Below are 16590 nucleotides of genomic sequence, written 5' to 3' on the forward strand. Positions count from 1 at the left end.
AGGAAATGCACATTAAAACTTTTTGGGCGCTTCCTTTCATTAAAAACACATTGTGCAACTTGGTTCCTTTTTTATGCTTCCAATTACTGGTGCATCTTATAGGCCCGATGCATCCTACAGTCTAGAAAATAGGGCATTCAGGTCTATAAATTCAAAAGGGGCTGAAGAATTTAATTATGGAATTATACAAATATTGGGGGAAATTTATCAAACTGGTGTAAAGTAGAACTGGCTTAGTTTGCCCATAGCAACCAATCAGATTCCACCTTTCATTTTCCAAAGGAGCTGTGAAAAATGAAAGCTGTAATCTGATTGGTTGCTATGGGCAACTAAGCCAGTTCTACTTTACACCAGTTTGATAAATGTAAATTATTATATTTTTTTTTACCTATCATGCTATGAGTATTGCTATAATATCACATAAGGCAACTGCCATTTATGCAATTCTTTGATATATTTAAAGGGTGTCCATCAGCTTATTTGTATGTTTGACACTGGCTGACCTGTTACATGTGCACTTGGCAGCTGAAGGCATCTGTGTTGGGCTCATGCTCATATGTGTCCGCATTGCTGAGAAAAATGATGTTTTGATTTATGGAAATGATCCACTGTGAGCAATGGGGGTGTTGCCATTACACCTAGAGGCTCAGCTCTCTCTGCAGCTGCCGTTCCCTCTGCAGTTTCATTGACAGGGCCAGGTATGATGACATTTTCATTGCATGGCGTTGTCAAAGTGCAGAGGGCACAGCAGAGAGAGCAGAGCCTGTAGGTGTAATGGCAACGCCCCCGTTGCTCCCAGAGGATCATTTCCATGTATTTTTCTCAGTAGTGCGGGCACATATGAACATGGGACCAACACAGATGCCTTTAGCTGCAAAGTGCAACAGGTCAGCCAGTTACAAATCTGCTGACAGATTCACTGGGTTAAAATGCATCTTTATTGAGGAGGTAAGTTCTAGACTTGACAGCGGCGAATCAATGGATGTCGTATATCTGGACTTCTCCAAAGCATTTGACACTGTACCACATAAAAGGTTAGTATATAAAATGAGAATGCTCGGACTGGGAGAAAGTGTCTGTATGTGGGTAAGTAACTGGCTCAGTGATAGAAAACAGAGGGTGGTTATTAACGGTACACTACTCAGATTGGGTCACTGTCACTAGTGGGGTACCTCAGGGGTCAGTATTGGGCCCTATTCTCTTCAATATATTTATTAATGATCTTGTAGAAGGCTTGCACAGTAAAGTATCAATTTTCGCAGATGACACTAAACTGTGTAAAGTAATTTACACTGAAGAGGACAGTATACTACTACAGAGGGATCTGGATAGACTGGAGGCTTGGGCAGATAAGTGGCAGATGAGGTTTAACACTGACAAATGTAAAGTTATGCACATGGGAAGGAAAAAATGCAAGTCAACCGTACATACCAAATGGTAAAACACTCGGTAACACTGACATGGAGAAGGATCTAGGAATTTTAATAAACAGCAAACTAAGCTGCAAAAACCAGTGTCAGGCAGCTGCTGCCAAGGCCAACAAGATAATGGGTTGCATCAGAAGGGGCATAGATTCCCGTGATAAGAACATAGTCCTACCACTTTACAAATCGCTAGTCAGACCGCACATGGAGTACTGTGTACAGTTCTGGGCTCCTATACACAAGGCAGACATAGCAGAGCTGGAGAAGGTCCAGAGGAGGGCATCTAAAGTAATAACTGGAATGGGGCAACTACAGTACCCTGAAAGATTATCAAAATTAGGGTTATTCACTTTAGAAAAAAAGACGACTGAGGGGAGATCTAATTAATATGTATAAATATATCAGGGGTCAGTACAGAGATCTCTCCCATCATCTATTCATTCCCAGGACTGTGACTGACGAGGGGACATCCTCTGCGTCTGGAGGAAAGAAGGTTTGTACACAAACATAGAAGAGGATTCTTTACGGTAAGAGCAGTGAGACTATGGAACTCTCTGCCTGAGGAGGTGGTGATGGTGAGTACAATAAAGGAATTCAAGAGGGGCCTGGATGTATTTCTGGATCGTAATACTATTACAGGCTATAGCTACTAGAGAGGAGTCTTCCTCTGGATCAACTTGCGGGATAACAGGCCGAACTGGATGGACAAATGTCTTTTTTCGGCCTTATGTACTATGTTACTATGTTATTGCCATATGGAAGATGAAAGAAGCTCCAGAGGTTTTTGCTGTTGCACAGATTTAGTGGCATGTACCCAAAGAGGAAAACATGGCATTCTTACCAGAGTGAGTCTTTGCAGGGTGATGAGCTCCACCAGCCCCCTGCTGTGGAGGTGGGCTTGCCCCAGTTTGTCCAGTATCCTGTCCTGTATTAGCACTGGTCAGTGTCCCAGTTGGCAGTGGCTGTCCTCTTTTTAATAATTGCTTCTGTTCTTGCTGGCGGAAGCGAGGAGGCACCTCTCGTGGCAGGTAACGGGAGGCCGCGGTTTGCTGGCCGTTGGCAGGTGCTCGCTTGCCATTGCTGTTTTGGACAGTGCTGGTGGAAGTACTGGGAGCAGCAGACTGGGGCTGGTTGGAATTGATCTTGATTGGTTCTGGCACTAAAGACAAAAGAAGGGTGTTAGTTTGGCTCCGCACATCATGACATTGACAGAAACATGAGGCTCTGGTCAAACCTATTTCTACAATACATTCATTTGTATATTTGCTGAGACCTCAAACCAGAAAAACAAAAAAAAAATTATAAACAGGTACAAGCGTCCAATTTTGCCATTGACTTGCATTAGCAAGGTTTTACCGATCCCCCATTTTCCGCACCAGTGAAGCAGCACTGCGGCCCACTTCCACCCATGAGCCCTTGTGGCTCCGTGTACGGGTCTGTCATAGGTACAGTCCTCTACCACCTCATCAGATCAATGCTTCCAATCAGGGAGTCCTGAGGATGCTTAGAACGGGAGGGGTGGGGGAGATCGGTATGAAGAGTATGACTTATTTAGACTGAGTTCCAATGAGGACAAACACCAATGTGACTGATTAACATCCCTATACAGTGCTGAGGGAATATGTTGGCACCATATAAATAGTATTTTACAACGTTCTGAACTTTTTATAGAAAAAGGTTTCCCTCCCCTTTAAAGAGGACCCGTCACCTCTCCTGACATGTCTATTTTAATAAAGAATTGTATTCCATATTAAAAGGTGGTGTCCCACGAAAAATATCCTGCAGTTTTCAAACCAGTACCTGGATCTGAATACTTTTGTAACTGCTTCAGTATAGCAACCGAATTATTCACTTTAATCTATCGCCACCTGCTGTTTGTTCTATTTCCTGTTTCTTTGTCCGGCTCACTGCGGTGGACGCACATGCTCAGTTTCATCCTTCAACTGCCTTCTGAGCGGTGATAGGTAGAGCTGTCAGCTTGATATAAATTTAGCAGAGCAATGAGTGGGGAGATCTCTGGATCCATGTGAAGTACAGGGCTGGTTCTAGCTTTGTTAGAAAGAGATTGTCATCTACTATGATGTCTGATTTTCATTTTTTACATTTATCATGGGATCACCCCTCTAAATGGGCAGCACAGTGGGTCAGTGGTTAGTGCTGGTGCCTTCCAGAGCTGGGGTCCTGGGTTCAAATATAACTAAGGACAACATCTGCATAGAGTTTGCATGTTTTCCCCGTGTTTGTGTGGGTTTCCTCGGGGTTCTTCGGTTTCTTCCCACTTTCCTAAGACATACTGATAGGGAACTCAGATTGTGATCCTCACTGGGGACAGTGACATAACGCTACTATATTCCGCAGCATAAAAAGTAAATGACCGTTCGAGCATCTACTCTTGACTCCAAGTAGCCTTGTTCCTCTATTATTTCAATCAGAAGTTTCCGAATCAATCACCAGATGTAAAACTGTCTAATGATGCTGCCAGTGACAGACGTTGCAAGGACACAGCACCTACTGGTAATAGCTAGGTGCCGATTCATTCATAAAATTCTACTAGAAATAACAGAGGAACGGCTCAACCCCTAGTTATATGAAAAGATGTTCCAGAATTGTTATTACATGGGGAAAGTAATGTAGAGACTAAAACAGACTAGTCAGGAGAGGTTGCAGGATTCTTGAAAGCGCCAACGCTCTATTACACCAAGAGTCACTCCACCGTCACTATAACGAATTCCCACACACAAACAGCGCCGGTATCGATGGCTTTATTCATTAAAAAGCTCACTTTTTTTGGCCTGAGGTATTCCCATTATCCAGTTACTGCCCTTTTACGTAAGTTTGGGTTGATGGTCACACATTTTTTAAAGAAAGCCAACAAATCAATGATGACCGAGAGGTACTTGCTGAAACTCATTACAAGCCAACCGGAAAATAGCTGCCGCCATGCAATGAGCCTCCTCCGGGCTCTGTATTACAGGCACACACTCAGTCATTCACCCTCTAAAAGCTGAAAATGCTTTGCATTCCCGGGTCCCAAGGCCGTATGTGATGGATGAAGGATGCAATACGCAAGGACCTGTAGTATGACGTGCACTGTATGGAGAATGAGCACGATAGGATTAGGTCCAGCTTCTGGGCAGATTCAGCTGTTATCCTATCCTATCGTGGCTGGACCTCCACTTTCCCCATTTAGAAAGAATAGAAATAAATATGGATGGTGTTTCCTCAGGACGGGTCGTCAATATCTGATCGGTGGGGGTCGGACTACTGACACCCCCACTGATCCGCTGTTGGAAGGGTCCACAGTGCTATAACCTTCGTCGTAGATCTAATAACTATGTATAACTATATCAGGGGTCAGTACAGAGATCTCTCCTATCATCTGTTTATCCCCAGGACTGTGACGAGGGGACATCCTCTGCGTCTGGAGGAAAGAAGGTTTCTACACAAACATAGAAGAGGATTCTTTATGGTAAGAGCAGTGAGACTATGGAACTCTCTGCCTGAGGAGGTGGTGATGGTGAGTACAATAAAGGAATTCAAGAGGGGCCGGGATGTATTTCTGGAGCGTAATAATATTACAGGCTATAGCTACTAGAGAGGGGTCGTTGATCCAGGGAGTTATTCTGATTGCCTGATTGGAGTCGGGAAGGAATTTTTTATTCCCCTAAAGTGGGGAAAATTGGCTTCTACCTCACAATTTTTTTTGCCTTCCTCTGGATCAACTTGCAGGATGACAGGCCGAACTGGATGGATAAATGTCTTTTTTCGACCTTATGTACTATGTTACTATGTATAGTAAATCAAGCACAGCGCTGTACATTGTATAGCGGCTGTGCTTCGTAGCTCCATTCACTACTGAGCTGTACATAGGTCATGTGACCGACAGACATGACATCACAGGCCAAGGAAGAGGCCGCGGCCCCCTCCAACAGCTGACCTGCAGGGGGGCTCGAGTTGGACCCCCACCGCTCAGATAATGATGACCTGTCCTGACGATGGGCGACCCCTGCACTCCTAGAAGAGTGTATAAAACATTAAAATTACAGCTTAAGTGTTGGGAGTCTATCACACCTGTACCCCAGGTAAAAGTGGGGAATAGCTGGGGTTCTCCTACTCTCCTTTGACCCCATTTTGTCAAATATTGCAATAAAATAAAATAAAATAAATAAAAATGTAAAAAATAAAATCTGTGATCTGCGATTTAGCGTCCTCACAATCCTGAGACGAGCGGCACACAGAGTCTCCACCACTGCTCTGTCTGCAATAGGACTCACAGGAGGTTAAACCCACCCCCGCCTATTGGATAACTTCCACTCGAAACACTGCAAGAATTCTGTAGTAGCAAAGAGTGATCAAGATTATATTTGGCTTACGTTTATCATTAAAGGCTATGGAAATCTTGCACTATTTTATTGTAATGCAAAATCAAGCAGCTTTCTAAATAGTTCCCCCTCTATGCAGAGTGTGTGCAAGTCCTCCATCTAGTTGTCGGTGCTGCTGAATTCCGTCAGAGCTTTACTCCTGGCTCTGCTCTCCCTTCTCTCTCATGTCAGAGACAGCACCAGGAGGAGAGGAGAGAAAGCATCCAAGCACGCAGACCACACATGCACAGTGTATGACTGAGAGGGACGTGAACAGATTATTTTCAGCCATTAATTTCTAGTTTGTTACATAAAGAGAAGGTTCAACATTCGCCAAGATGAAATTACTGGGATGTATGTGCCGTGGGGCCCCAGGAACACTAGAACGAAGGGGTCTGCGACACTGCTCTGAGCACTGTGCCCCTTTGATGTGCAGGCAACACAGCATTTGCGGACTATAGTACACATTAGTAATCACAAGTCTTAGGACCAGTTAACACAGACTTTTTTTTGGCGGTGCTTTTGGAGAGTTTCTGCCTCAAAATCGGCTCCAAAAAACACCTCCCATTCATTTCAGCGGGAAGCAGCATTTGCTTTTTTTCCAACAAAGAAAACTGAAGCAGCACGCCCCAACTTGGCGCAGAAACAGCCCTGAATCTCCCATTGAAATAAAAGAGAATCATAAAAAAAAAAATATCTGTATGTGTCTATCTTTTTGGTGGGGATCCACAACAAAAACCACTAGTGTTGAGTGAACTTGTGGTTTCAAGTTCAGCGTACAAGGTTCAGGTTATCAAAAAATTCCGTTATGGATTCAGCTAAAACGGACCATAAGTAATGGCAGCGGAATCCATAACGGAATTCTTAGATAACCTCAACCTTGTACTCCGAACTTGAAACCACAAGTTCGCTCAACAATAAAAACCATAAGATGAAAATTCAGTTTTGTATTAAAGTAAAGCATTGAAAAATTACATTAAAAATGTGCAAAAAATAATAATAATAATTTATACGCTGTGAATTTTGTAGGCGGACGAGGGTATGTTCGTGTGAACATACCCGTGGGGTTTCTGTTATGTACGAAATATTAAGACACTTAAGAATCACGGGCTTAGGGTTTAGTCACCGTCTCCCACACTGGAGAGGGGATGGCCCGCATGAGACATGGCCAGATAACCCACCACTACTTTCTAGAAATTATTTTCAGCCTGTCCTAAAAAAATTAAGCAATTTTGGAGCTGATGTAATGCAGATAGCCACCGAGAGGCAGTGGTGCTCCATGAATCCGTGTATCTGGGGATATTCAGCCACCACCGCGGTGACTTGTACTAATGCTACCGGATCAGATGTGCAGAGCGTCTGTCATAACAGACCTTCATAGAAAATGCATGTTCTGGCCATGAAGGATGACCACAGCCAAAAACTTCACTGCTCAGGGGGTTGTGACACGGAAACGCTGAGTTTGCTCAAGAGACACAGTAATGGCGTGGACTGATTACATATGAATGGCTGAGCCATCCGCTATAGACAATATTACATTCTTTACGGTACTGGAGTCGGCTATTGGTTCCATGCTACACCCTCCGCATCTACTGACACAGGGGCACTAACCAGAGGAGCTAGAATGGGGTCTAATGAAGAATATATATATATGCGCTTCACATCAGGAGGGAGAGTATATTGGTAGGAGTGAGGCGTCTAAGGCCCTGCTGGAATCTTAAAATTCTGCTGTGGAAAATCTGATGCGCTTTGCTGTGTGTGGCCGTACCTCGATGGCGTTTTTGAAGCCAAAACCTGATATATAAAAAATTTTTTATTTACCTCTCAGTCCTCCTCACTTTAGGATTTTGGCCTCAACTCTGCATGTGTATGGGAGTCCTTAAAGGGGTTGTCCGGGTTCAGAGCTAAACCCGGACATAACCTTATTTTCACCCAGGCAGCCCTCCTAATGTTGGCATCGGAGGGCATGGGCTCCTGTTTACAATAACACACTGCTGGGCAGAAACTTCCGCCCGGCAGTGTGTTCGGTGATTTCATCAGCTCTGATGGGCATGCTGTAGCTCTGCCCTAGCCGTTTTACTGGCTAGGACAGCGCTAAAGCCCGCCCATCAGTGCGCGGTGACCTCACCGGGCTTCCTGGCAGCTCCATGGAGAGCCCAGTAAGTCACCTGAACTCTTGAAAATGCCTTTGCCCTGCGCGATTTAGAGCAGGGCAAAGGAGAACATCGGAGCATGAACTGCTCCAATGATCAAGTCAGGGGGGCTGCCTGGGTGAAAATGGAGGTATGTCCAGGTTCGGCTCTGAATGCAGACAACCCCTTTAAAGGGCATTTGTCAGCAGTTTTGTACCCATAAAAACTGGCTGACCCGTTACATGTGCACTTGGCAGCTGAAGGCATCTGTGTTGGTCCCATGTTCATATGTGGCCGCATTGCTGAGAAAATAATGTTTTATGTTGCTGTTACACCTAGCGGCTACGCCCTCTGTACTTTGATTGGCAGGGACAGACATGATGAGGTTTATACAGCCTGTTGCTGCCAATCAAGGTGCAGAGGGTGCAGCAGAGAGAGCAGAGCCTCTAGGTGTAATGGCCATGCCCCCGTTGCTCCTAGAGGCTCACTTACATATATTAAAACATCATTTTTCTCAGCAATGCGGGCACATATGAACACGGGACCAACATAGATGTCATCAACTGCCAAGTGCACACGTAACGGGTCAGCGAGTGTCAAAGGTACAAAACTGCTGACAGATGCCCTTTAAACGAGAGATTTCTTAATCCCCTTAAAACGCTGCCAAAAAATAAATAAAAGTATATACACATTACACATACCTACAATTTAAGTGTTATACAAGGGGAATAGGCTACATGCATGTGTAATACAATCCACAGCCAGAATATAGACATTCTTAGCAGACTTACTTAAACATCAAGATGTTAGAGATAAACTACAAATCCCACATCGTATCACAAGAATTGATTTTTGGTAACAAATAGGCGCAGATCATGGGCAGGCATCAGATCAGGTGCCCTATGAATCTCATTGAAAAGGTTCACGACAGGCAGTGCGGCCTGGCATACAGACGTCTGACAAACAAGCCCCATCTGTCAGTGTTTGTGGAGTGACGGGCGTCCCCTCCGTGCGCTCAGCTATGCTCCAGCATTTGCTGCCTTGCATGACGGCTCTCGTTCGTCAACCCGTCGCCATGGAAACCTCTAAGCCACTACTCACAAGCATCTCGGCGAAAGCAAAGCTAAATGAACTTGCTGCGCGTTGCCAATGAGGAACGGCGGGGAGAGGGGTCATCTTCTGCAGGAATGTCTGGTGCAGCCACCGCGCCAAATTGAATTCTACTAATGAAATGCCGCTCCCAGTCCATCACACTTCGTTAGGACCACGGTTAAAGGAAATTAATTAAAAAGGAGGGCACACATGAGGCTGAGTAACAGTTATTACTTCTCCTACAGGCTTCGCTGTCCCTCTGTAACTACATTCTGACTCCATCTACCCCACAGCGCCTATTATTACCACCAATATATAGGAAATTACAGCCATGGATATCAATACTGGGCTTGTGGCCAAAAGCAACCAATCAGCTCTCTGCACTGTCATTGACAGGACCAGGCGCGATGACGTTTACACTCCCTGGCCCTATCCAAGTGCAGAGGGCGCGGCAGTTGCAGAGTGCAGAGCCTCTAGGTGAAACAGTTACGCCCCGTTGCGCCTAGAGAGACTCATTTGCATATAATAAAACATCCTTTTTCTCAGCAATGCGAGCACATATGAACACGGGACCAACACAGATGTCTTCAGCTGCCAACTGCACATGTGGTCAGCCAGTGTCATAGGGACAAATCTGCGGACAGATGCCCTTTAAAATGATAGGACTATGATAGGGATTCTGAAGCTGGCCAAACACATTAGGAAATTGTCTGGGTCAGCATGCTGGATTTCCAAATGCCTGATCCTTTTGATCCCAAAGGAGATAAGCCAGTGAGTGCCAGAGGCCTCTGTGTTGTGCACGTGACACATTGCTGTGCATGTCGGTTGCGAGGGGCAACGCATTTATGTCGGCTTGTATGTGCCTTTCTCCCCTTCTCCTGGTTCCTCCCCTGTTTGGTGCTGGAGGGGTTAACTACCTTGCTGGGTGTGGTTACTAGGTGCTTCTTATACCTGTGTCTTAAGGTCAGGAGTCAGTTGTACTCCAGGCTTGGTGTGTGCTGGAGTTATACTCTTTTTCTGGATGTTCCTTCTTCCAGTGTGAGGGCCACCTAGTGGGGCATCGATGTCGCCAGTGATGTCTTCCCATTCTATCCTCCATGTTCTCCTAGCTTACCTGTGTGGGTTCTCACCTTGTTGTTGTTACATGTCTGGCATGTATGCAAGTCGTACCCCGTTTGTTGTTTGTCCGGAAGGGGGCTCCATGGTTTCCCGGAGAGGTGAACCAAAAGTCTAGTCAGTGAGCTGTTGCTGGAGTGCTGGTTCCTGTGTGTCAGTACGTACTGAGTCCGGTATGGTGTTCGGATGTCAGTACGTTTGCATGGGTTCCAGTTCACCTTGGTGTGGTCTTCTATTGTGCCATCCCGTAGCTGCAGCACGTAAGTCAACATGCCTTCTTAAGTTCTTGGTTCAGTGGTTATCCCCACCACTGGATACTTACCTGACGTTCCACTTGGCTTTTCTTTGCAACTAGGCCAGTTGAGACTCGTGTTCATCTGTGTCTTGGAAGAACAGGTCGTCTCTCCCCTGCTCCTATGTGAGGGATTATCAGGGCGACTAAGGGTCCTAGGTATTCTGGGTATGAGCCGTCCTACTATCCAGGTCCGCTCATACGGTGAGGAGTTAGGGCGAGGATTAGGGACGCTTTAGGAGATGACCTGCTCCCTTATCCCAGCATTCTGGCCTAGCTGCTTCCCCGCATCCTGGCCTAGCTGCTTCCCTGCATTCCCTTTATCATATGGTGGGGAGTTTCCACCACTCCCATCAGCTGGCGTTGTTCCTTGCCATAAGGGAGCATGTCTGTGTATTGAAAGGGGTTTGATGATACATATACATTATATAAAAATGGTCTCCCCGGCAATTTAAGATACCTTACCTATCATTTTGACTTTTCAGAATCCACAGCTACACGACTGCTTACAGGAGACACTTCTGGCTACTACAGCAGCCGGCTGTGGGTTCTTACTACACTTCCCATGATTCACTGTGTCGCCCTTCCTGCCAGCGCAAAAACCAAACTTTATTTGCGTGCACGGGAGATAACTGAGCCCCTCCATTTGGTCTGGCCTCCCCTTTGGAGCGATGTCCCTCTGTCCTTCTGCACCATTTCTGGAGAAGGGTCGTTGATCAATCTGATTGCCTAATTGGAGTCGGGAAGGAATTTTTTTTCCCCCAACAAAATAAGCAAAATGGTCTTCTACTTCAGGTTTTTTGTCTTCCTCTGGATCAACTTGCAGGAGAACAGGCTGAACTGGGGAACATCACAGGAAGCTGCGGAGGGTCACGTGAACGGACTTTGGGTAAATAGGATATACTGAAATTATGGTGTTTAGGGGGTGCTTGTGTGGATGGATGTAGTGAACTTCTTTAACAAAAGTGAAAAGGCATCTAAAACTACCTAAGAAAATGAGCTCATATGTTATTCCGGGTCGAGCTTTTCAGAGAAAAAAAACCCAAGGTTGGCAGACGGAGAGCTGACCTTCTGCGGCAAGGATATGTCACCATGGAAATAATCAGAGAAGGGCGCCATGTTCCTATGGTATGTTTCCATTACAGCTATCGGATGGCACAGAAGAGAACAGAAGCCATCACATTACTGCAATTTACTAGATGGAACAAAAAAGTCTAGTATTAACATGTAAAATCCAGCATACAACACTACGGATTAGCGTATGATTTTTTTGATTAATTTTGCTTTTGTGCACCCCCCATTAACATAGTGAAGATACTCTTAAAGGAGATGTCTCACGTCAGCAGATGGCACTTATGTAGACAAAGTTAATACAAAGCACTTACTAATGTATTGCGATTGTCCATATTGCCTCCTTTGCGAGCTGGATTCATTTTTCCATCACATTATACACTGCTTGTATCCAGGGGTTATGAACACCCTCGAATCCAGCAGCAGTGGTCGTGCTTGCAGAAAAAAGCACCAGCCTATGTGCGCTCCCACGGTCCCGGCCACCAGAGAGGCAAGGGTTTTTTCTGTAGCGTGCAAGCATGACCACCACCGCTGGATTGCAGGGTGGTTGTAACCCCTGGATATGAGCAGTGTATAATGTGATGGAAAAATGAATACAGCCAGCAAAGGAAGCAATATGGGTAATACCAATATCCACAACCCCTTTAACACTAGAGATCAGGACTCCCACTGTCTCTCCTAGGACTTCTGGCAGGATTTACTCTGCTCCAATCATATAAACCTACACATCCCAGTGCCGAGCTTCTCTCCCTAGGCCATATCCTGATCTCAGATGGAGCAGTAGAAATCACCTGACAGGGAACAAACATCACATTTCGGAGCCGTCTGCCTAAAATCAATGTAATGTCTCGAACACATCAGTAGTCTAAAAGTGACCCTTCATTGCAACGACTGGAGGAGTAAAACAGTATTCCAAGTCCAAGTAGAGGGAGCCACATGCACTGGGTGGGAGACTTCTTACACTGGTGTGTCCTTCCCAGGGATTAGGACCACCCTACAATCCAGCAGTGGTGGTCGTGCTTGCACGCTATAGCAAAAAGCGCAGTCTTCTCTGGTGGCCAAGATCAGGGGAGCGAACATAGGCATGCATGTGAAGCAGATTCCATCTTGGTCAAGATGAAATGAAAAGCAGACCTATGCAGGAGGGCCTGAGACCAAGCATGCATGTCCTATTAACAGCTTTATAGTATACGGAAAACACATCTTTCACTGCATTCTCCTGTGAAAAATCTACACCGCTGAAATAAAACCTGAAGGGGTCATTTATTAAACAGAAATACGCCTAAAGTATGCATATTTCTGGGGAAGATTGCAGCGCAAAATGTCTTTTGCGCTGTAATTAGCAACTTCTTCCTGCTCACGCCAGGTCTAAAAACAGTGGCATGGGTGGGGAAGGCCGTCAGTCCCATCTCATTTACCATTTTCTACGCCTGTTTTAGGCGTGGAAAAGGGTCTAAGTGTAAGACAGCTAGGAAGTGGTTGAGGATCCGTCAACGTTAAGGAGAGGCCTGCGGCTGTTCATAACTAAAGGCGGATCCACAACCATTGCAGTGCTTTATTAAGACCGGAGTCTAAAACATCGCTCTTAATAAATGACCCCCTCAGATTTTAAAAAACAAACCCGGATAGAATCATTTTGATTGTAATACCCATATTAAGCAAATAAATTAGTTTCCAACATAAGAAAAAGTGCAGGGATGAGGAGATGACCACAGACATTAAAGAGGTTGTGTCAAGGTTTTAAGTTATCCCCTATCCACTGGATAGGGAAAACTAGCTGTTTGGTGGGGGTCCCAGTGGACGGACCCCCAAATCTGATGGCGCAGCAGGTAGTGAATGCGTCCTGCTGCTCCATTTATTCTCTATGGGATCACTGAGTGCTGCATAGAGAGTGAATGGAGTGGCAGTGCGCATTCATGACCTGCTGTTCCCTCTCGTGATTGGTGGAGGTCCCAGTGGTTTGACCCCCAGCAATCAGCAAGTTATCCCCGTCAAGTGGATAGGGGATAACATAAGAACTTAGCACAATCTCTTTAATGTTTCAGCCGATGGTTCTTGTAGATGGAGACAGATGCTCTGCATGTAAGCCCCTGGTAAACACAGGGCTGAAGTTTACTGTGAGTGAACCGGGTAGGAAGATGGATGGCTTGATACAGCAGAAAATGGCAGCCAGACAAGCATGAAGGCTGCAGGCTCCCTCACCATCCGCGTACTGGCACGGAATTTCAATGAGGGCAGGGACCCCACTCTCAGCAGTGTCAGACAGGCAGGCTGCAAGATTGAAACGCAGCAGCTAGGGAGCTCACAAGACATGGATGTGAATGCTGCAACAGACAGAGGAGCACTAACCTTTGGTTTTTTGTTCAGCAGCCTGAAACAGAAAGAAAGAAAAAGTGTTTAATTAAAGGGCAAAAACCACAATGGGAAAAAGTGAGAGAGAAAATGACACCCCAGAAGAAAAAGACAAGGCAGAATGAGAGAACATGAGAGAAAAGACGAGAAAGATAGAAGAAAAAACACATGAAACAAAGAACACAAGAGAAGGAAGACGAGACAGAAGAAAAAAACAAAAACACACAGACATAAAGAGAAAGCATAGGACAGCACGAGAGGGTAAAACGATACAGGAGACAGAGAGAACACATTAGAGAGAACTATACAGGAGGCAGAAGAAAAAGAAAAAGCATAAAAGAGAGCAAGAGAGAAGAAAAAGAACACACAAGAACACATTAGAGAGACAGGCAGCAAGAGACATCAGAAGAACACCCCAGAAAGAGAGCACACCCGAGAGTGATTGAAGGGAACGATAGCATGAGACAGACAGAGAGACAGCCAGACAGAGAGACAGCCAGACAGAGAGACAGCCAGACAGAGAGACAGCCAGACAGAGAGACAGCCAGACAGAGAGACAGCCAGACAGAGAGACAGCCAGACAGAGAGACAGCCAGACAGAGAGACAGCCAGACAGAGAGACAGCCAGACAGAGAGACAGCCAGACAGAGAGACAGCCAGACAGAGAGACTTAGGGAAAAACAGAAAAGGAGAGGGGGACTGGAAAGAAAGAGCACAACTGATTGGAAAGAGACCGCAAGAGAGACTGAGGGAAAAGAGCATGAGAGACACCGATGGAGAAACAGAGCACCCAAGAGAGCAACTGAGGGAAAAGAAAGTGAGATACAGATTGGAAAGAGCAGAACTGAGGGGAAACACTGAAAACAAAAGAAAGTAGAGGACCCATAAGAGAGTAATTGAGGGGAAAAAAAGCACAAGAGAGTGACTGGAAAGAAAGAGAGCACAAGTGAGGGGAAAGAGCACGAGAGAGACTGAGGAGAAGACAACTGAGGGGAAAAAATAAAAAATAATAAAAAGATCACAAGAGAAACTGTGGGAAAAGAGTGAGCACAACTAAACAGACAGCACAAGAGAAGAGAGACTGAAGCGAAGGTGAGTGCACGAGACAGACTCCTTGGGACAACTTGGAGAGGGCAGACAATGGGCACTTCTCTGCTAATTGCCTCCTTCCCACCACTATGAACAGTCCGTTTCCCATAGGTTCCTGGCAGGTTCGGGCCGTACTACCATCGGAAAGTGGCGTTTTAATTAGAGGGAAATTGTGCCAAATACAATGGCCGAAAAGAAGTGAACCCTGACCTTTTTCTGGGCACCTTCCTTCTTCTTCTTTTCTTCCTGCTTTTTCTTTTTCTTTTCTTCCATCAAATGTTCCTCTTTTTGAGTCTCCGGCTCTATGTCCCTGGGGGAAAAAAAAAAAAAAAAAAAGAAGAAATAATTGTAGATCCACAGTGAAGAGCCGCATCCATACAAAATACAGGTTAGACGCAAAGACAACATGAAAAAATAAAGAAAGAAAAAAGAAGAAGATGATCAGAATGGCTTAAAAAATCTTTTTTGCGGGGTTGCAGAACGGCCCCTTTGAAATGAATGGGTCCACATCTAATCCACACAATTGTGGAACGGATGTGGACAGAAAAATAGGGTCTGTGCTGAGCCAGTGCTGGAGACTGTAAACTGCGGTTCAAGTGAATGGGTCCGCATCTGTGATGCAGTGCACAAATGGCCAATGCCCGTATATTGCAAAACCGCTGTCTGCAGGCCGCAATACGGACACTGCTGGGCAACAGCCATATACATGAGCCCTTGGTATGTGCCACAGACACAGCCTACGGGCTCATTCAGACGGCCGTATGCTGTCCGCAAAAATACTGAATGCTATCCTTTTTTTGCGGATCCGCAAAAAAACGGATAGCATTCAGTATTTTTGCTGACCCATAGACTTCAATAGGGCCATGTCCTGATTTTCACGGACAAGTATAGGACATGTTTCATTTATTTTGCGGATCCTTGGAATAGAAAAGGGCCTCATAGAAGTGAATAGGTCAGCATCAAATCCGCAAAAAAACGGATCCGCATTTTTGCGGATAGCATACGGCCGTCTGAATGAGCCCTAAGGCTGGGGTCACACGGGCGTCACGTTTTGGCTTCGGATGCTTCCCGGGTGCATTGCGGCAAATTGTAGGTACGCAATTGTAGGTACGCGACTGCGATTGCGTTCCGTTGTTCAGTTTTTATCGCACGGGTGCAATGCGTTTTGCACGCGCGTGATAAAAAACGGACTGGTACGCGAACTTCTTCACTGAAGTTCAGGTTTGGGTTAGGTGTTCTGGAGATGTAAATATTTTCCCTTATAACATGGTTATAAGGGAAAATAATAGCATTCTGAATACAGAATGCATAGTAGAAGGTCAATTAAGGGTTAAAAAATACAAAATACAAAATTAACTCACCTCCTCCAATTGATCGCGTTCTTTCTTCAGGACCTGTGGTGACGTCACCGAGTTCATCACATGGTCCATCACCACGGTGATGGACCATGTGATGTGACGGCACCACAGGTCCTTTAGCCGGCAGCTCATGATTAAAGTAGTGAGAAGAGATCGGCAACTACGCGATCAAGAGGAGGAGGTGAGTTAATATTTTGTTATTTTTTAACCCTCAATTGACCTTCTACTAAGCATTCTGTATTAAGAATGCTATTATTTTCCCTTATAACCATGTTATAAGGGAAAATAATACAGTGAATAGAC

The 16590-nt window shown here is 45.3% G+C and overlaps 1 protein-coding gene across 5 annotated transcripts in view; it reads right to left on the reverse strand.

Moving 5' to 3' along the window:
* The window catches only part of TNRC6C (trinucleotide repeat containing adaptor 6C), an 87285-nt gene extending 72047 nt beyond the window's left edge, over nucleotides 1–15238 (reverse strand). For all 5 annotated transcript variants that reach the window (XM_044298774.1, XM_044298773.1, XM_044298775.1 and 2 more), the window contains exons 1-3: nucleotides 15140–15238; nucleotides 13838–13859; nucleotides 2266–2583 (exon numbers count right to left, since the gene is read on the reverse strand). In XM_044298774.1, coding sequence (XP_044154709.1) covers nucleotides 2266–2583; nucleotides 13838–13859; nucleotides 15140–15202 — 403 coding nt within the window. In that variant the 5' untranslated portion in view covers nucleotides 15203–15238. The remainder of the gene's footprint in view (nucleotides 1–2265; nucleotides 2584–13837; nucleotides 13860–15139) is intronic.
* Between the last annotated feature and the right edge of the window lie 1352 nt (nucleotides 15239–16590).

Source organism: Bufo gargarizans, chromosome 6, assembly GCF_014858855.1.
Source record: "Bufo gargarizans isolate SCDJY-AF-19 chromosome 6, ASM1485885v1, whole genome shotgun sequence".
Lineage (NCBI taxonomy): Eukaryota > Metazoa > Chordata > Amphibia > Anura > Bufonidae > Bufo > Bufo gargarizans.